At 57.2% G+C, this 19,056-nt stretch overlaps 3 protein-coding genes and 1 long non-coding RNA gene across 13 annotated transcripts in view; 2 read left to right on the top strand and 2 right to left on the bottom strand.

The window, feature by feature from the left end:
- The window catches only part of LOC110255443 (uncharacterized), a 21,706-nt gene extending 5,462 nt beyond the window's left edge, over window positions 1-16,244 (bottom strand). The window contains exons 1-6 of one of the 3 annotated variants that reach the window (XR_014815432.1): window positions 16,138-16,244; window positions 5,073-5,133; window positions 3,948-4,037; window positions 3,009-3,166; window positions 2,011-2,079; window positions 276-427 (exon numbers count right to left, since the gene is read on the bottom strand). This is a non-coding gene — a long non-coding RNA (uncharacterized LOC110255443). Of the gene's footprint in view, window positions 1-275; window positions 428-2,010; window positions 2,080-3,008; window positions 3,167-3,947; window positions 4,038-5,072; window positions 5,134-12,422; window positions 12,560-16,137 lie in introns of those variants that run through there. The other 2 variants (XR_002335677.2, XR_014815431.1) reach the window with 2 other exon arrangements.
- MFRP (membrane frizzled-related protein) lies at window positions 6,678-12,105 on the top strand. Of its 5 annotated transcripts, XM_003129941.5 has the most exons (13): window positions 6,678-6,921; window positions 7,016-7,118; window positions 7,225-7,338; window positions 7,455-7,574; window positions 7,709-7,922; window positions 8,331-8,461; window positions 8,588-8,713; window positions 8,939-9,015; window positions 9,949-10,097; window positions 10,583-10,716; window positions 10,862-10,993; window positions 11,533-11,660; window positions 11,751-12,105. In XM_003129941.5, the coding sequence occupies exons 1-13, from the start codon at window positions 6,868-6,870 to the stop codon at window positions 11,973-11,975; spliced, it is 1,707 nt and encodes a 568-aa protein (XP_003129989.2). In that variant the 5' UTR covers window positions 6,678-6,867; the 3' UTR covers window positions 11,976-12,105. The 5 variants fall into 5 exon arrangements, with proteins under 5 accessions (XP_003129989.2, XP_084832484.1, XP_013834929.2 ...); XM_084976358.1 differs by having other exon boundaries at window positions 11,533-12,105; XM_013979475.3 differs by having other exon boundaries at window positions 8,588-9,015.
- C1QTNF5 (C1q and TNF related 5) lies at window positions 12,663-14,634 on the top strand. 4 transcript variants are annotated; one of them, XM_003129940.4, is made up of 3 exons: window positions 12,663-12,844; window positions 13,132-13,388; window positions 13,744-14,634. In XM_003129940.4, exons 1-3 carry the CDS (start codon window positions 12,837-12,839, stop codon window positions 14,259-14,261), a joined length of 783 nt encoding a protein of 260 aa, XP_003129988.2. In that variant the 5' UTR covers window positions 12,663-12,836; the 3' UTR covers window positions 14,262-14,634. The 4 variants fall into 4 exon arrangements, with proteins under 4 accessions (XP_003129988.2, XP_084832490.1, XP_084832489.1 ...); XM_084976364.1 differs by having other exon boundaries at window positions 12,663-12,857; XM_084976363.1 differs by lacking the exon at window positions 13,132-13,388 and having other exon boundaries at window positions 13,850-14,634.
- Window positions 16,240-19,056, bottom strand: RNF26 (ring finger protein 26). Its single transcript, XM_005667432.4, has one exon. The coding sequence runs from the start codon at window positions 18,477-18,479 to the stop codon at window positions 17,178-17,180; it is 1,302 nt and encodes a 433-aa protein (XP_005667489.1). The 5' UTR covers window positions 18,480-19,056; the 3' UTR covers window positions 16,240-17,177.

The raw sequence follows: 19,056 nt of genomic DNA, 5'->3' as shown, positions 1-19,056 counted from the left end.
CTGGCTTCCCACTTAAGAAAATTAGCATCTCTAATAGACATTTCTTTAAATAGACTGTCTGCTTTTTAACTGCTGGTATGGGCACTCTGGTGGTTCTCTGTTGACACACTTGGGTGTCTGTAAAGACCTCTGACGAGCTAAGACAAGCCTCTCCAGCAGAGGCTGAATACAGCCAAGTTTGCTCTTGGAAAAGAGTGGCTATTCCTGGATACGGAGTGATCGAGGTTTGGTTCTTGGTAAATTAACCAAAAGATCTCAACTTGCCCCACTAATACCTGGAAACGGCTGCCTTTGTGCTAAAGTGCTGCTTCCAAGATGGCACCAGATTTAACTCGAAGGGAGGGCCTCACGGGATCCCCAGGGATGTGACTCCTTTGGTTTTTCCCTCAGGACTTCAGATTTTTCATTTCTGCCACCAATCCTAGAACTTGAAAAACAAAAGTCTTCACCAGCTGAGCTTAGAGTATTTTATCGGGGTTTTTCCTGCCATCCCTGCTCCAGACACAGAAATCAAGGCCTGTCTGTGTCTCCCTCCCTCGAGGAATCAGGGGCACCTGTTGTCACTCCCCACTCCTGGGCTGAGACAGTGCTGGGGGGCGGGGGGGGGGCGGCGCTTTTTTCCTGCACATTTCCCAAGAAGGATTGAAAACAAGAGTGACTCAAGCCTAGAGTTTCTCCCCCACCTGCTGGGAGGGGCCTAACCCAGGATACGATGTTAAATACTGAGGATTTCCCTCACACCACAGGTAAACAGGATCGCCTTCAAAATGGAAACATTAGGCTTAGAGCAAAATGGCTAGCTGAGCCCTGGATTAGCGTAAAGTGCCATACCCTTCCTGCACCTAGTGTTTCACTGCAGGGGGAAACCGCCTGTGTGTTTCATTGGCTTCTACTGGGGAATATTCAGACTATAGGTAGCTGTTGAGGGCAGGGGCTCAGCCCCCTCCAGCTTTGCTCCCAGCCCTCTTTTCTGTACTTAACCTGTGGCGCTTTCTCTTCCCCATGGCAACAGGTCCTAGTGCTACACAGTCCCCCACACACAACCTGGCCCCGTGTTTCTCTACCCAAAAGCTTTGCCTCCTAGCAACAGGGATTTCTCTCCCCATTCTTTGCTGGTGTTCCAGCAGGCCTCTCCCTCAGGGAGGCAGTGTCCCTGCACCTGCTCTTGTGTGACCTTGACCAAGAACCTCCCTCTTTCTGGGCTTTAGTGTCTCATCTGTGAATTAAGGAGATTGGACTAGAGGATCTCAAAGGTCTCAGCTCACGTGTTCTCATCCTGAGTCACTTTTTCCCTAAATACAAGTCCTGTGTTAGGGGACTTGCCACCGCTGGCTCCCTGGTTGCACTTTATAGAGTTTCTATGTTTTTTTTTTGTTGTTGTTGTTGTTGTTTTTTTGTCTTTTTGCCATTTCTTGGGCCACTCCTGCGGCATATGGAGGTTCCCAGGGTAGGGGTCGAATCGGAGCTGTAGCTGCCAGCCTACGCCAGAGCCACAGCAACGTAGGATCCGAGCCACGTCTGTGACCTACACCACAGCTCACGGCAACGCCGGAACCTTGACCCACTGAGCAAGGGCAGGGATCAAACCCACAACCTCATGGTTCCTAGTCGGATTCGTTAACCACTGCGCCACGACGGGAACTCCCGAGTTTCTATGTTTTAAAGTGACCAGTGCTTAGCAAATGCATACTGCTTCAGAGTTTGGACCATAGAGGTCAGCTTGTCCACTGGAGAAGCCCCACTCAAGTCCACCAGCTCATCGGTGGCAGAGGCAGGATGGAAGCCAGGGATCTCGTCTCCCCACCCAGATCTCTTTCCACCTGAATGCTCTGCCTTTGGGTCCAATAATTGACAGTAATGTGGTCCAAAATGCTGCAGGATTTTCAGCAGCAAATTTCCCAGCCCTGTGTCTATTAGCAACTGATCTGAACAGCAACGTGACCAAGGAACTCCTTGACTCTACAGGTTCACACTCACCCAAGAGCAAACCCAGCACAATCTGTCACATACCTGGGACCAAGCAGGGCTGGGCGTGCACTTCTGAGGGGCCAGTCCTTCACTGCTCTTGGCCACAAACACCTGTGCAGGAGGCAGCAGAAAGAGACTAGCATTTATAGTCCAAGCAAATTACTTAATCTCTCTGAGTCTCCATTTCCTCCTTTGTAATCTGAGCATAACTATAGCTACTGAGTTACGAGTGTCCAGCACATAGTAGGTACTCAACAAAGGTCCATTTCCCGCACCTCACCTCCATTTCCAGGACCACACAATCCATGCTCTACTGAGATTCTCCTAGTGGGTGATCCTCAATAAATGCTTAGTTCCCCTGGCCTCTCGGGATGCTCCTGACTTCTCAGGAATTCAAAGTAAATACAACATTGTCCAACCCACAGAAGTCAGTGAGGCAGAGCCACCAAATGGGCTTTCCAAAGCCGAGAAATTAGCTTTCCTGATTTCCTGATACTCGGTGTGACCTGCCTCTCGGAGGCGGCAGTGGGTTGGCTGGGAGTGAGCTGCAGTCTTCCAGGCTCCTGGAGACTAGAGAAGATCCAGAAACCAGGGGGTGAGCATCAAGGATGGGGCAGCCGTGAACAAGGAGAGGAGGGAGTGTTTGATATATCGGGTCGGGTTGGGGCAAAGTCGAGTCCTAAGGCACACCTATACTGCTGGTCCTAAGAATGAACAAAAGGAAAGTGTTCTGGTCAGAGGACAAGTCTGAACAAAGACAGGTAGGGTGGGAACAGCAGGTTCCAGGGAAAAGGAAGAGGCTAGAAGGGCTGGAGGGGAAGGTTGGAGCTGGAGAGCCAGTCGGAGGGAGGACTACAGAGGGAGAGTTTAGAAGGCGATGGCTACCCTCAAGCTGGCCTCACCCCTCCTGGTTACTGAGGGGCCACAAGGCAGTCAGCCAGGCCAAGCTGCAGTGATTCAAGCTTCCAGGAACAAAAACAAAAGAACAATGGAGTTTCCAGGGGCTAGAGATCACTTGAACAAGAAAAGAGGTAACTTACCTTTGTTAGTTTTATCCATTGTGGTCGACAGAAAAGTCCACACACCCACCTCTGCAGCAGCAAGGAAAGAAGGCCTGGAGACACTGTGTCCCTGCAGACAGCAGGGAGGTGGGGGGACCCCAAGAGAAGGAAGAGGAGGGAAGGCCAAGGCCCAGGGACTGTGAAGGAAGAAAAGGAAGCCCGACAGGTGGCCAAGAATGAAGCAAGCGGCCTGGGGCTCAATGGCTGCAGGCCTGAAACCTCCCCAGGGCTTCTCTGCTCACCCGGGCTCCAGCAAACGCTGCCCACAGGACTCCTTGCCCACAGCCCTCTTGTCCCCACTCCTCTACAAGTTTATAGAAAGAACATGGAAAAATGTAAAAGAGGAGTTCCCATCGTGGCACAGCGGAAACGAATCCAACTAGGAGTCATGAGGTAGCGGGTTCAATCCCTGGCCTTGCTCAGTGGGGTAAGGATCTGGCGTTGCCATGAGCTGTGGTGTAGGTCACAGACACAGCTCAGATCCTGCATTGCTGTGGCTGTGGTGTAGGCCGGCAGCTGTAGCTCCGACTGGACCCCTAGCCTGGGAACCTCCCTATGCCACGTGTATGGCCATAAAAAAACAAATAAATAAAAATTTTTTTTTGTCTTTTTGCCATTTCTTGGGCCGATCCCTCTGAATGTGGAGGTTCCCAGGCTAGGGGTCTAATCAGAGCTGTAGCCGCCAGCCTATGCCACAGCCACAGCAACGCAAGATCCGAGCCTCATCTGAGACCTACACCACAGCTCACGGCAACGCCGGATCATTAACCCACTGAGCAAGGGCAGGGACCGAACCCTCAACCTCATGGTTCCTAGTCGGATTCGTTAACCACTGCGCCACAACAGGAACTCCTAAAAAAATAAATTTTAAAATGTAAAAGAAAGGAAAGAAAAATCAAAGGAAAGGGGGGAACGAACCAAAAGCTGAAAATGAGGAATCCAGCAGACCCAGCTCCGAACCCCAGTGCTGCTCCTTTCCAGCTATGTGACTCTGGCACTCAGTTACATCTGGACAATGGGAACAAAAACAGCTCCTGACCTTACCTCCCAGGGCTGTTATGAGGGTCAAACAAGACGATGAGTTGAGGGGTCTGCGTTCTGCTTCTCTCCTTGTCCCTTTACCCGGGCCATTCTCCCACCTGCCCTGACCCCTCACCGAGCGGCTTAGCTGCTCTCCTAGAAATGCTTTCATGGAGTGGCCAATTGCAGGGGCGCCTGCACCAGCAGAACCGGGGTGCAGCAGAGGACGGCTGTGGAGCTTCCTGCTCCCAACCTCCCTCTGCCTACTTTCCACCATCTTCCCACAAACAGGGACCATTCTAAGACCAGTTCTGGAGTTCCCATCGTGGCGCAGTGGTTAATGAATCCAACTAGGAATGATGAGGTTGCAGGTTCGATCCCTGACCTCGCTCAGTGAGTTAAGGATCTGGCATTGCCATGAGCTGTGGTGTGGGTCGCAGACTCGGTTCAGATCCCAAGTTGCCGTGGCTCTGGCGTAGGCCAGTGGCTACAGCTCCAATTAGACCCTAGCCTGGGAACCTCCATATGACGAGGGAAGCGGCCCTAGAAAAGGCATAAAAAGGCAAAAAAAAAAAAAAAAGAAAAAGAAAATCTAAGACCCAGTTCTGACCAAGCCACCCCCTGCCTAAAATGGGTTACAAGCCAGACTCCCTAGGCCCACCATGCTAAGCACCCCTCCTTTCTGGAATCCTTACCTAACCCCCAAGTTCTCCTTGTTAAAAATCTTTTTCAGGGAGTTCCCGTCGTGGCGCAGTGGTTAACGAATCCGACTAGGAACCATGAGGTTGCAGGTTCGGTCCCTGCCCTTGCTCAGTGGGTTAACGATCCGGCGTTGCCGTGAGCTGTGGTGTAGGTTGCAGACGCGGCTCGGATCCAGCGTTGCTGTGGCTCTGGCATAGGCCGGTGGCTACAGCTCCGATTCGACCCCTAGCCTGGGAACCTCCATATGCCGCGGGATCGGCCCAAGAAATAGCAAAAAAAAAAAATCTTTTTCAACCGTCTAACTTTAGACTAGATGCCCACCTTTTCCAGGGAGTCCCCCTGCTTCTTATAGCTATCAACATTTACCGTGGTAAAAGCAGACCTGAAAGAAAGTCAAATATTGTCTTATGAATTTTTAAATAACAAATTTAAAAATAACAGTAAACACTTTACATGCTAACATAAATAACATTTTCTTTAAACTACATTTTCCAAAACCAAAAGAAATTAGTAAAAAGGGGAGCATCGTTTTGCATCGCCACCCCTGGCTTAAGCCCACGGGAGCAGCCTCTGGAAGCCACGCTGTGCACCCACCAGCGAAAGAGAGAAGGAAAAAGAACGTGGCTGTGTTATCCTGTCAATGCTTTCAACCTCTCAAACCCTCTAAAAGCAGTCACATCCCAGGTCCAAGGAAAAGCTTATTCCTTAGACAAAAGCAGCCTGGGACTCTCGGGGCAGGGGGATTGGGGTCGGGGGGGGGGGGGCTCTCCCGAGGGTGAAGAGAGCTGCCTTCGGATCACAGGTCCCCTCCCGTGTTTCCTCTCTCCCCACGGGGTTTTTCACTTTGTCCCCCTCTGTCACCAGCCCGCCTCAGGCCAGTGCAGGGCCAAAGAGGTGAGTCACAGAAAATGGGCGCTTTGGATTTACCCGATCCTGGGTTCAACCCTTGTCTCCATATCTTACCGGCCGTAGGACCTTGGGGAATTTACTTAACCTCTCAGAGCCTTAGGCCATCATCTGTAAACAGTTCTGCTACCTCACAGAGTGAGTCAAGGAGAGAAACCGCACGTAGGACCTCTTCTCACCCAGGGTCTAATACATAACAGACCTTGTGCAAAGGGTAGCCAGAAATATTACGCGGCCTCCCCGCCTCCTGCCCTGCCCAACTCAGAGACTCGGCTGAGTATGGCTAACACAAACCAGATCAACAATCCCTTTTCCTTCTCCTCGAGGAGTGCTGCGCCAGGCTGGGATTTTCCAAGGAAACCTCATTCACGGAGAGAGAGGCGAGGAGCGATGTGGTGTGCAAGGTTTCGGTCCTGCAGCAGCAGATGGCACACCTGCCCGGCTCCACGGTCCATCTGAAGGGCCCACCCTGACCCCTCCCTCCAAGGCCACGGGCACTTCTAACTTCCTCCTGCCAGCTGAGGGGACCCAGGAAGAGGCAGTCAACCCTACAAGCTCCCCTACTTCCATCAGTATGCACCTGTTCTGCCCCATAATGGCTTATCTCCTTGTCCTGGGCACCCAGGTGCTTTAGGAGGATTTGCAAAGACCCAAGCTTGGCTAATGCCTCAATCACCCAGATGGGCCGCCGGCTTCGTCGAGAGCCCCTGGGACTCACAGCTTGAAGCTGCCAAATCCTTATTTGAAGGTTCCTTCATGCCTGCAGCCACCTCCCACCGCCCCCATCCCCCTTCCCTCCCAGCACCCTTCAGACCTCCCTCAACACCTCGGTGAGGTTAGGAAGGGGGTGGCCAGCTCCCCATCACTCCCCACAACCACCACAGAGCACTTCGCTTCCTGTGCCTTTAAGGACTGCTGCCCTGTGCCAGGGTCTTGACCTCAGCATCCTCAGCTGAGTTGGATTAAGGGACTGTTTTCATGCCATTGCGAATTCCTTCTGGCTGCTGTCCCTTCCCCCGCACAGAGGCAGAACAGCCAGTAGCCCGAATCAGTCTGCCAAGGGCAGCTGGAGAGTTGGTCTGACCTGGCAGCCCCCGCCCTCAGAGAGTAGAGGCTGCTCCTTTGATAGGCGGTTTAGGGGCACGGAGTGGGCCCTTTGGGGTCTTGGGCTGTCACGGGAACTCCAGAAGGCAATGCAGAGCCTAGAGCCATGAAGGACTGCTCAGATATCATCCTCTGTGTGGAGACAACAGAGCTGAGCAAGGTAAGAGTCACAGAGGGTCACTCCTGCAAGACCAAGAGGCAGTGCCCGGTCAACACGACTGCCAATTCTCAAGCTCTCAAGTCTCTCCCTTCAGACGGAGTTCTGCAATCCTGCTTTTGAGCCTGAATCAGGGCTGCCTCGCCCTCCACCTGCCTTCCGGGAGGACCCCAGCGGCCGCTTCCGAGCTCCCTGGCATGGTAACCATTTCAGGGGTGGCCTGGGGGTAGGACAAAAAGGCACAGGAGCTGAGGGCTGTGTGAGAGATGCCCAAGGAAAGGGCTCTCAGAATCCCACCCACCACAGGTCAGCGCCCCCGAGGGCTGCAGCCAGACTGCCGCTTCTCCTGGCTGTGTGTCCTCCTGCTGGCCAGCCTGCTGCTCCTGCTGCTCGGGCTGCTGGTGGCCATCATCCTGGCCCGTAAGTACCTGGGGCCTGCTGGGAAGAATGGCTTTAGAGTGAGACTCCAGGAGCAGTCCATCCCCTCCAAGGGATCCAGCTCCTCTGAGTCCTACCCCCCTTCTTCCTGCCTCCAGAATTGCAGGCTGCATCCCCATCTGAAGCCGCCTTTCATCTACTGCCTTCCCGAGGCTTCACCACCACTGGGGCCCCTAAAAGGCAACTGGAGGCAGGCATGAGCCCCACACCCCAGTCCAGTAAGGGCAGATCTTCCTGGGAAAGGGCTCAAGATGGCAGCCGGGGTGGGGTGAGGGTGCCAGGAAGAGGCACCTTGGGGAAAAAAATAAGTTCCCTCCTTTTGACCTCTGAACTCTAACTTCCATCTCTGCAGCCTGTGGGGGCCTCCTTCCTGGCCCAAGGGGCTTCTTCAACAGCCCCAACTACCCAGACCCTTACCCACCCAACACCTACTGCGTGTGGCATATCCAGGTGGCCACAGACCATGCTATACAGCTCAAGATTGAAGCTCTCAGCATAGAGGGGGTGGCTTCTTGTCTTTTTGATCGCTTGGAAATCTCCCCCGAGCCTGAAGGCCCCCTCCTCAGGTGGGTTCCTCTGCCCCCAAGAGATCCCACCCCCATCCTGAACCGCTGTCTGGAGGGCAGAACGAGGGAGCTGCAATAGGAAAGGCTTGACTGGGAGGAAATGGAGAGACTTGGTCTCTGGGCTCTGCCACCATCTTGCTCTATGACCTTGGGAAGGTCACGTTCCCCTCTCTGACCTCAGTTTCCAAATCTGGAAATCGGAGTTCCTGGCTCTCTTTCCCATAAATGAATGCTGCGAGGTTGGATGTGCAAGGGCCACGGTGGTCAGAGCTCCGTGGGAAAGGAGCCTCTTTGACACACTGTCACCAGGAAGGGGCTTGAGGAATGAGGACCACAGGGCCCAGGCAGGCTCCACTCTGGCTGGACCTGAGCTCTGCACGTCCATCACCCCAACCTGGCTTCTTACAGAGTGTGTGGGAGGGTGCCTCCCCCCACACTCAACACCAACGCCAGCCACCTCCAGGTGGCCTTCGTCTCTGACAGCAGCGTGGAAGGATCTGGCTTCCACGCCTGGTACCAGGCTGTAGCCCCAGGGCACGGTGAGAAAACGCCCACCCCATCCCCAGTGACCTGTCTATGGTCCAATTCCCTCCCCTCCAGCCACTGGCAAAAGGGTTGGAGACTCCAGGGGGGTGGGGGTCCTGAATCCAGATGCCCACCCCCAGGGAGCTGTGCCCACGATGAGTTCCCCTGTGACCAGCTCGTCTGCCTGCTACCTGACTCAGTGTGCGATGGTTTTGCCAACTGTGCCGATGGCAGTGATGAGACCAACTGCAGTGCCAAGTTCTCAGGTATGGCCCCCACCAGCCTCAGGGCGGGCACTGTCTTCAGGCATCTGATCCAGGTTGAGGCCGTCTTCCTCAGGCCTGGCCCAGCCCCAAACCTGCCTGGTTACTCTTTTGGCCCAGAATTTGTTTCCCCACAGGCATGGCCAAAACTCCTCTGCCGTCAATGCCAGCCCTACTGGGTGAAGGCCCAGACCTGGCAAACTCATGAGCCTCTCTGCCCCTGTACAGGGTGTGGGGGGAACCTGACTGGGCTCCAGGGCATGCTCTCTGCTCCCATCTACCTGCAACAGTATCCTCACCACCAGGTAAGCCAGAGCTCTCTGGGGAGGGTGGTGTGGTGCACGTGGGCATACCTGAGCATCCGGGTTAGTATAATTGAAAACAGCATAGCAGGAGTTTCTGATGCAGTTCAGTGGGTTAAGAACCCAACTAGTATCCCTAAGGATGCAGGTTCTATTCCTGGCCTCGTTCAGTGGGTTAAGGATCTGCTGTTGCCACAAGCTGTGGTGCTGTTCACAGATGTGGCTCGGATCTGTCATTGCTGTGGCTGTGGTGTAGGCCCACAGCTGCAGCTGTGATCAGACCCCTAGCCTGGGAACTTCCATACACTGCAGATGTGGCTGTAAAAAGAAAAGAAGAAAGAGAGGAGTTCCCATCATGGCGCAGTGGTTAACGAATCCGACTAAGAACCATGAGGTTGCGGGTTCGATCCCTGGCCTTGCTCAGTGGGTTAAGGATCCGGCGTTGCCGTGAGCTGTGGTGTAGGTTGCAGACGCGGCTCGGATCCCGAGTTGCTGTGGCTCTGGCGTAGGCCGGTGGCTTCAGCTCCGATTAGACCCCTAGCCCGGGAACCTCCATATGCCACGGGAGCGGCCCAAGAAATGCCAAAAAGACAAAAAAAAAAAAGAGAGAGAGGGAGAGGGAAAGAAAGAAATAAAGGGAATAAAACAGCATGGCAGATACTGCCTTGTACCTGGGAAGGTCAAGCAGGCAGGAAGTGAATGATTATGAAGTGTTTCCTGGGTTCCCAGATGTTCCCGTGCTGGGTAAGCTTATCTCTGAGAGCCCACAAGTAAAAAGGCCCTTCGGCCACTGATGCTGGGAACAGTGGGCAGGCCCCACCCACTCCCTACCCCGCCTGCATCAGGGGGAAGCCCATGTGAAGCTCAGCCTGGCCTCACAGACCTTACCTACCTGGAGAAGGTAAATTACTCCATCTGTGCCCCCCGCCCCAGCAGCTTTGCACCTGGCATATCTCAGTGCCCGCTGGACATGGCATAGAACTGCAGTTTCACAACTTCAGCCTGGACACTCAGGACGCGTGCAAGTTTGACTATGTGGAAGTTTATGAGACCAGCAACTCAGGGGCCCTCAGCCTCCTGGGCAGGTATCAGCAGAGCCAGTGGAAGGGGCCAAGGAGAAACCCCATCCTCCACAGTCCAATGGTCAAGGCTTCCTACAAATAAGCCCCCTTGTCTCCTAGCTTCAAGCTAGAGGTCTCTTCACTGTCACCCCCAAAAAGGCTTGTCCTTCCTCACCTGCGTACCTTTGTACCTGCCCCTCTCACCTTCCCCAGGAGGCCCTTCCCAGGCCTCTCCCCAACCCAGGTCCATTCCCATGCCCACAAGAATGATCACTGATCTCCTCCAGCTCAAAGTGGCTCAAGTTCAAGCAGTTTGTTTGTTTAGTACTTTGTCTACTGAATACCTGTCTTCCTCACCAGCCCCTAAGTTCCAGGAGTCAGCGACCATGCCTCCCATGCCCTCTGGCATCCCCTGGAGCACCCAGTGCCACGCCAGCCCCGCAGGGGACCTTGTGCACGCTGGCTGGGCCAAGGGCTCCTGCACCAGGACTGCTGTTTGCTTCCGGCAGGTTCTGTGGAGCAGAACCGCCACCCCGGCGCCTCATCTCCTCGTACCACCAGCTGGCTGTCCTTTTTAGGACAGATCATGGCATCAGCGGTGGGGGCTTCTCGGCCACCTACCAGGCCCTCAATGCCACAGAGAGTAGGTGGCCATGGGCGAGTGGGTGTGGGCAGGAGAGGCGCCTCCAGAAGACTAGAGAAGGGCTCTGGACCCTGGTTGGGGCACTGTGAAGGCAGCAGGAATACAGGCATGTTCTGGGGCACTGCCACGCCCCCTGTGCCTGCAGAGCCCTGTGGACCTGGAGAGCTCTCCTGCCGGGATGCAGGGTGTAAGAGTCTGCAGTGGATGTGTGGCTTATGGAGAGACTGTGCAGAGAGCAGTGGTGACAACTGCAGCAGCCCCTTGTTCCCACCCCCAGGTGAGGAGCTTCCCCCAGGGCACCGCAGCCAGGGACTGCAGGCCTGAACAGGCTGCGTGCCCATGTATAGAAACCCCCTGGCACACTTCATAGCAGCCACCCCTCTCCTCCCTGACGGGGGCAGGGGACCCACTATCCTGACTCCGGACCCCTTCACCAAGTCCTGGATTCTCCCCCAATGGGGGCAAAGGCATTTAGGGTCACCCCTAAAGGAAATGGGAATCTGGGAGTTGACAGCTTCAAGAACCAGTCCAGCCTTGTCAAACCAGCCCTCTCCAGGGCCCACCTCAAAGATGTGGGTGAGAGGAGGGGCACTCCTTCCAGAGGCCCAGCAGTCCTGCTGATGTTGGGGCCCCGTGCTCCCTGATGCGCAGGGCTGGCGAATAATGCCCATTCTCGAGAAGAGGAATCCTCAACATGTATAAAGCATCTCTCCCTGTTATCTCTGATCCTCACGACAACCCCCATCTGACCCATACAGAGCAATTAGGTGACTTGTGAGTGTTCCCCAGAGTGACCCTCCCCTCCCATCCTTGCAGAGCTGGCCTGTGAGCCTGTCCAGGTGGAGATGTGCATCGGTCTGAGCTACAACACCACGGCCTTCCCTAACATCTGGGTGGGCATGGCCACCCAGGAGGAGGTGGTGGAGCTCCTCAGAGGTTACAAGGTGCTCTGCGCAGAGATAATGAGGGACCCCCAGAAAGGGGAGGGAACCTGGGGAGCAGGATGCCTGAGGGCTGATCTCCTTCTTCCACAGAGCCTGACAAGTCTGCCCTGCTACCAGAATTTCCGGAGGCTCCTTTGCGGGCTGCTTGTGCCCCACTGCACCCCGCTAGGCAGTGTCCTTCCCCCTTGCCGCTCTGTCTGCCAGGAGGCAGAGCGCCAGTGCCAGTCTGGCCTGGCACTCCTGGGCACCCCCTGGCCCTTCAACTGCAACAGGCTGCCCGAGGCAGCTGGCCTGGAGTCTTGTGCCCAGCCCTGACCTTGAAGCCGGCCCCTGCCCTCTGCTGCCCATCCTCCTTTGCCTATCAGGGCAGGCAAGCAGAGAAGCAAAGGAAGGGGGCCAGCATGGGACTCTGCCCATCTCCTCTGGGTCTCCCCAGGGAGGGGAAGAGAAGTCCTTGGGGCTAATGGGACCCTCCCACCTTCCCAGATCCCTCCCCATCCCTTTACTTGCTCCAGCTGCTGCAAACAGCTGGCCTGACTCCACCACCTATACCACCAACAATCTGGACCACTTCCCACCCAAGCCTCTGACCCCAATTTGCTACCTGCTTTTTCAGGCTCTCCGCCACTCACCTTCTGACATTTTCATTTACTCAACAAAAAGGTACTGAGTGCTTAGTTACATGGCAAGCCCTGTTCTGAGCACTGGGAAGCTGCTTTGTCTACTGCTGCTGGAACCTTCCACCCTCAGGTCTCATCTTACCTTTCTCCTGGTCTAGAGTGTTGCCCTTGGTCTCTGTCACAGCACCATCTCTCCTGCCTGCTCCTTGGAGTTGTAGGCGCCCTGAGCATCTGTCTCTCGCGGTTCTGCCTCTCTGTGCCCGGCTCAAATCTCTCTCTCTCTCTTTTCTCTCCCAAACTTTGGCCGGCCGCCGGGCGACACCACGAGTTATTTCCCTGCTATTTCCCAGCCCGGGTTCTTGGCCCCTGAACAACTGGTTTCCTCTTGGAGTCTGGGAGGAGCAGAGCAGCCGGCAAGGAACGACCCAGGGCCAGGGAGGCGCCGAGGGCAGGGGCTAGAGAGAAGTGCAGGGCAGGCAGCAGGGCTCAGCTGGAGGGTCCGGAGTAGCGCGCCCCAAAGGAGGCCAGAGAGAGCGCGAGCTGCCCCCGAGCCAGGATGGAGGGGTGAGTGGGGGGGGCGGGGAAACGGAGTTGGGGGAGGGGACTGTGGGAAAGCCTGGGCGCCGGCCCGTGGGGGAGGGGGAGGGAGGGTCGGCCTCTCCCTTCCCCGCTGCGCGGTGCTCCCGGGGGTTCTCGGGTCTAGGGGCGCCGGGTTCTTCATCCTCCCGCGGCCGCTCAGCCTCTCTCAGGCGCATGGCAGTGGGGTGGGTCCCACGCCGACCGCGCCGAGGCCGGGAGCGAGGCTTGTCGCGGGATTCTGGGTCCCGACTCCTGTCCTGCCCGGCCCACAGACGACCAGAGGCCCCCGGCGTCTGGGCTCCGCGTGCCGGCGCCATGAGGCCGCTCCTCGCCCTGCTGCTCCTGGGTCTCGCGGCCGGCTCGCCCCCACTGGACGACAACAAGATCCCCAGCCTGTGCCCAGGGCACCCCGGCCTTCCTGGCACGCCGGGCCACCACGGCAGCCAGGGCCTGCCCGGCCGCGACGGCCGCGATGGCCGCGACGGCGCGCCCGGGGCTCCGGGAGAGAAAGGCGAGGGCGGGAGGCCGGGTAAGAGGCGCCTCCGCTGCGATCCGTGGGGACGTCGGAGCTAGCCCGGCCCGGTTCCGCTCTCCGGGCCCGGGGCTCGATCTTCCCACCAAGGGGGCGCCGCTCCTGTCCCACACCCCACCCCCACTCCCGACTCCGGCGGCTCCCAGAGCCGGGAGAGGAGAGGGTGACTCAGCGGCGGGAGCCACAACCCCTGGGATCCTCAGATCTGCCCCAAGCCCTGCAGGAAGAGGGGAGGGAGCCCTGGGGCGCAAGGCGGCCCCGGCCGGGCAGTGGTGGCTGGGAGGCTGAGGGTGGATGAGGGAGGAGCAGCGGGCACACCCTAACCGCTCCGCTTCTCCCCCACGCCCCGCAGGCCTCCCGGGGCCGCGTGGGGAGCCCGGGCCGCGAGGAGAGGCGGGCCCGGTGGGGGCGATGGGGCCTGCGGGCGAGTGCTCAGTGCCTCCGCGCTCCGCCTTCAGCGCCAAGCGCTCCGAGAGCCGAGTGCCACCGCCATCGGACGCGCCCCTACCCTTCGACCGCGTGCTGGTGAACGAGCAGGGACATTACGACGCCGTCACGGGCAAGTTCACCTGCCAGGTGCCCGGGGTCTACTACTTCGCCGTCCACGCCACCGTCTACAGGGCTAGCCTGCAGTTCGATCTGGTCAAGAATGGCGAGTCCATCGCCTCTTTCTTCCAGTTCTTTGGGGGGTGGCCCAAGCCAGCCTCGCTCTCCGGGGGCGCCATGGTGAGGCTGGAGCCCGAGGACCAGGTGTGGGTACAGGTGGGCGTGGGTGACTACATTGGCATCTATGCCAGCATCAAGACAGACAGCACCTTCTCTGGATTTCTAGTGTATTCCGATTGGCACAGCTCCCCTGTCTTTGCTTGATGCCCGCTGGAAAGTGAGCCCGTGCTCTCTCACTCCGAGGTGTGACACTGAGGGCCACATCATCCTGGAGGGCTGGCCCCCCTGGAATGTTGTGTAGGACTGCAGAGGTGGGATGGGGGCCTCTCCCTTCTGCTGCCTCAGGGAATGGGGACAGAGACTCTGAGATCAGGGCTGGCAGCATGGGGCAGTGGCTGGATTTCTGCCCTAGACCAAAGGAGTGCGCTGTGCTGGCAGGGTCCCCCCAGTTGTTCTGGCCCAGAACCCCAAAGTGGGGTGCTCCTTTCCTGGTCCTCTGCTTCTCTGGGTCCTCCCTCATCTCTCCTGTTCCTGGGCTCTTTTCTCAGAGATCATTCAATAAATCTAAGAAAACCTCCTACTGGCTTCAGCCTTTCTTCTTTAATGGTGGGGATGCCCTGATCCTGAAACTGGGGTGGTGGTGGGAAGGAGTGGGGAGAGGGTGCTCAGGCAGACGGGAGGGCTCTTAGGCTGGATGGAGCTGTGGGGCAGGAGACACAGGAAGCAGGCCCAGGTGAAAGGCTGCTCCACAGAGCTTCTGCCTAAGCTGTAAAGGTTGTGAACAGGAGTGGCCTGCTGAGGAGGGTGTCCTGGTATGGGGCTCCAGCCCCAAAAGGAAGCCCCTTTTTCCAACTCATTGATAGTATATGGACTGGCTGTGATTTCATCACACACACCCCTGCCCTGACCAACTAAAAGGAGCCCAGGATTTTCATTCATGACTGCTCTGGCTGTTTGCCCGGTCCCTATGTAACTCCAAAGCTATTTCTCTGTCCCCCATGCCAGGGGAGTGGAGTGCCCTTGGACGTCTAGAGGTAAGTCATTTTGGAGATGGCCACAAGGGGGCGTCCCAGTTCCAGAATGCAGCAATGACCCTAGGTTGCTTGAGCTCCTGACTACCAGGATTGTTAGTGGGAGAGAGGCTATTGAGCTCTGCCAATAGCATCCAGATGGGGGCTGAAGGAAAAAAGGGTTTTTTTCTCCCAGCTCAGGAAGTTTATCTTCTCTCAAAAAATGTTTATCCTCACTTTAAACAGAGACTGGAAGGAGCCAAGCTCCCTTTGCAGGGTTGGGGGAAGGGGGAAAAAAGCCCTTCCTCAGGCCTCCCAACTCTAAGGTGGATGTGGGAACTCTCCCCTACTGAGCTGGGCCGCTCCACTAAGTCTGAGGCTAGCCACAAAGCCCCTTCAAGGCTCCCCTCCCTGATCCGCAGAAGCCAGCCCCTGCCCCACTCCCAACCCAGTGCCTGAGAACCAGGGTTTGCCAACCCACATCAGCTCAAGCTCTCAACTCAAGAGAAAGTGGAGGGGCCTCTCCTCAGAGTTGCTTCCTGACCTCCTCTTTTTCCTTCTTGCCCTCTCTTCCAGAAGACTGTCCCTGGCATTATGCTCCTAGGTTTAACTTACAGTTACGGGGTAGTGTCCCCCGTTCTACAGGTCCTGTGGAGGTACAGATGACCCATGGGGACTGGGCCGAATAGCAAGCTACACAGACCAGCCAGCTCTCCACCAGGAGGTCCCACGGCCACACTCCAGCCCATCACAGCACCACTCAAAGACACGAAGACAAATACCAACTCCTCCAGGGATCTGAGGGTGGGTTGGACTCCAGGCAGCAGGGACCCCAAGTTCCCTCCTGGGAAGCGCAGCACCAGAGGAAAAGCTGGGAGGGCTGACTCAAGGGGTGAGAGAGTTCACAGTCCTCTCTACTAGGGCTCAGTTCTGGGAAAACTGATCTAAGATAGGCAGAGCTTTCCAAAAGCCATGCACGTGACAGGGAACAAACTGGAGGGGGTGAAAGTGAATGCAGTCACCCCTGGCACGGGCTCTCCCCAAGGCACAGAACCCCCACCGGGTCTTACCTCTTCCCCTGCCAGGTCCACCACCAACCACACCTGTGACTCCAGCGGGAACGAAGGACACTGACGACAGCTGACCCTTGCAAGGACGCACACAGAGGCCACTGGAGCTATAACAGAACTTTATTCACTGGAACCTGGGCCAGGCAGACCCCTCAGGGAGCTGCGTGCCCCTCTGCCCTGGCACCCTCTATATTTGGACCCTAGTGACATGAGCACAGTCTGCCCTCTGCAGGGCCAGGAGAGACAAACAGAAGGGGAACGCGTTTTTCTCTGTGATGTGGGGAGTGAAAGGGGTAAGAGTAGAAATCCGGCAGTCCCTCCTGAGGCTCCCAGTAGTGCTGGGGCGCCAGAGGGTACATGGTCCCAAGGCCAAGTGCAAAAGTGCACACGCACGCACACACACACACCCCCGCACACACACACACCCCTGGGGCTTAGCTCCTGATCCCAGCTCTTGGGTCAGACTGGGAGGGGGCCTCAGAAGAGCATGCCAGGTAGAAGTGGCAGCTGTAAGGGCACCGGAGAGATACAACCCTCAAAGCCTGCAGGGACTCAGAACCCCAGCTGAAAGCAAAGTTCAAGATCATTCCAAGGCCCTTGAGTTGCCAAAACATCCAAACGACACTGATGTGCATGGCTGCAGAAGCTGGGGAGGAAGGAGAGTGGGAGCAGGGAGAGAACCTACAAATCCCCAACAGAAAAACCAGAAGCGCAGGGGAGCCCCAGACACTGGCATCTGGCACCTGGCAAGCCGGAGGACAGTCCACGGCAAAGAGTCTCAGGGTCTTGCAGAGCGACACACTCAACACCCTCCGTGTCACAGGGACCCTGTGGGGAAAAGTGGTTCCCCTGCCCCCACCCAAGCCAGAGTCTTCCAGAGTCTCCCATCTCAGTATCCTGGACCCATGGCTTAGAGGTTCTGGCATGATGGCCGTGAGTGCAGGAGGGGATTCAAGCCAGGCCCCAGAGTTCAGGTGTTAATGCTGTCCTAGAGCAGGTGGCCACGTGGAGCGTGGAGGGTGGGCAGGGAGGGAGAGTCTTCAGAGGTAGACATTGAGGGTCTGCAGGATGCCCCGGCGGCACAGAGGGCAGTTGCGGTGGTAGACGGGGTGGCGCATCAGGATCTCAGTGCAGGCCTGGCACAGGCACAGGTGCCGACACGGCAGAAGCAGCACTGTCTTGCTCTGATCCTGGCAGATAACACACTTCTTCCGCTCCTCTTGCTCCTTCAGCAACTTCCACGGGTCTTGCCCAGCTATAGGCTCCTCCACATTGAGCCTCTCCCGGCCCCGGGCAGCTGTCATTCTGGCCATCCTGACCTCCTCCCCTTCCGCCTCTGTTCTGGGCCCTGCTTCAGGGAGAGTGTCCTGTCGCCAGGTCCTGTCAGAGGGCACCCTCCTAGGGCCACCCTGGGGGGCCCCAGGTGCCCCTCCTCGGTTTGGCCAGCTCGCCAGCTGCAAGCTACGGCTCCAGACTCGGCGCCATGCCTCCAAGCCCAGTGCTAGACGAGAAAGCCGCACAACATCCTCTCTGAGCCGGTGGTAGGATGGCCGGGCATGAAGCTGGCTGAAGGCCCGACTGGCCAGCCTCAAGGTGAGGTCCGGGTGCAACACAGTCACCGTCACTGCCAGCACACAAGCCAGCAGTGCCAGGCCGGTGAGATTGACAAGCACAAAGCTGGCCAGGAAGCGGGCAGCTGAGGCCAGGAGCTCCAGTACTAGTTGGCAGGGGGTCCAGAGGAGGATGGACATGGCCACAGCACTGCTGGAAATGTGGGCTAGGAAGGCAGCCACCACATCTGTCATCCTCCACAGAGGCCCCATCACTGCATCCCACAGGGCCAGCACCAGGGAGAAGAGGTTCTGAGTGCCAATGAGACAGATGTTGACCAGGCTGTTGATCACGTAGGCCACCAGGCTCATGGTAATGGCACATATGTCACAGGCCTGGCGCAGCAAAGCATGGCCACTGGAGACCATATTGAGGACGCCCCGGTGCAGGATCTCGCGGCTCCTAAGTGCCCCATGAGAGGCCAGATGCCCCAGGAGCTTTAAGCTCTCCAGGCCAGAATAGCAACTGTAGAGTACTGTACACAAGGCCTGCAAGCCCCCAAAGGTGAAGCGGACCACGGTTTCGATCAAGGCCAGCAGTGAAAGCAAGACTCCGCGGCCCAAGTGTAGAAGACTAGTCAGTACCGTGTGTGGCAGGTTGTAGATGAAGGCCAGGAGCCAGGCCAGGGAAGCCAGGAGGGAGGACACCAGCAGGAAGTTGAGGTCCAACACCAAGGTCAGCACATCCAGCAACAGGCCCACCCCATTCACTACTAGATACACAGCCTCCATGATAGGGGCTATGGGGATTAGTACAAAATGAAATCTGGCTCCCGGTTAGAAGGGTGTCACGGTGGTCAATGTTTAAGGGGCGGGGGAAAGGGGGTCAGGGATTAATTTGTAAGGGAGGTGAGAAGTCTCCAATCCAGGGAGAATCTGAGGAAGAAGCCAGTTAGAAGGAAGTGGAGACTCAGGGGAGGGAAAGGGGGCCAGGTACCGGTCCAGGAGTCCCGGTTTTGAAGGAAGGCTGTTTGGGAGGGAAGAGGCCAAACATCTCTAAAGTGAAGGTGATCCCGGGCTGGAGGAGAAACCTCAGCTTTGGAGGCCTGGTGGTGGCGTACCACGGCCGGGCAATGGGTCAGCCCGAGAGGAGATCGGGAACCGAAGGGATGGGGTCAGGCCGGGGCCGGGTGGGGGCGGCGCAGGCTGGGCGCGGACTCGCGGTCCAGCTACGCAGGTGCCCCTGTCCCCGCCCGGCCCCCGTCCTCTGGGCTCGCGGCGCTTTGCGCTCGAAGGGGCAGTGGGGAAGGGAGCCTCAGCAAACCCTAGGCGCGGCCTCTACTCCTCTGGGTGCCGCCATCTTGTGTGC

The sequence above is a fragment of the Sus scrofa genome, chromosome 9 (assembly GCF_054392235.1).
Source record: "Sus scrofa isolate SSC_HxYL_T2T_F1_AM1 chromosome 9, Sscrofa_HxYL_maternal_Yorkshire_Landrace_v2.0, whole genome shotgun sequence".
Taxonomy (NCBI): Eukaryota; Metazoa; Chordata; class Mammalia; order Artiodactyla; family Suidae; genus Sus; species Sus scrofa.
The sequence above is the reverse complement of the archived record's forward strand: the minus strand, read 5'-3'. Positions and strand labels throughout refer to the sequence as shown.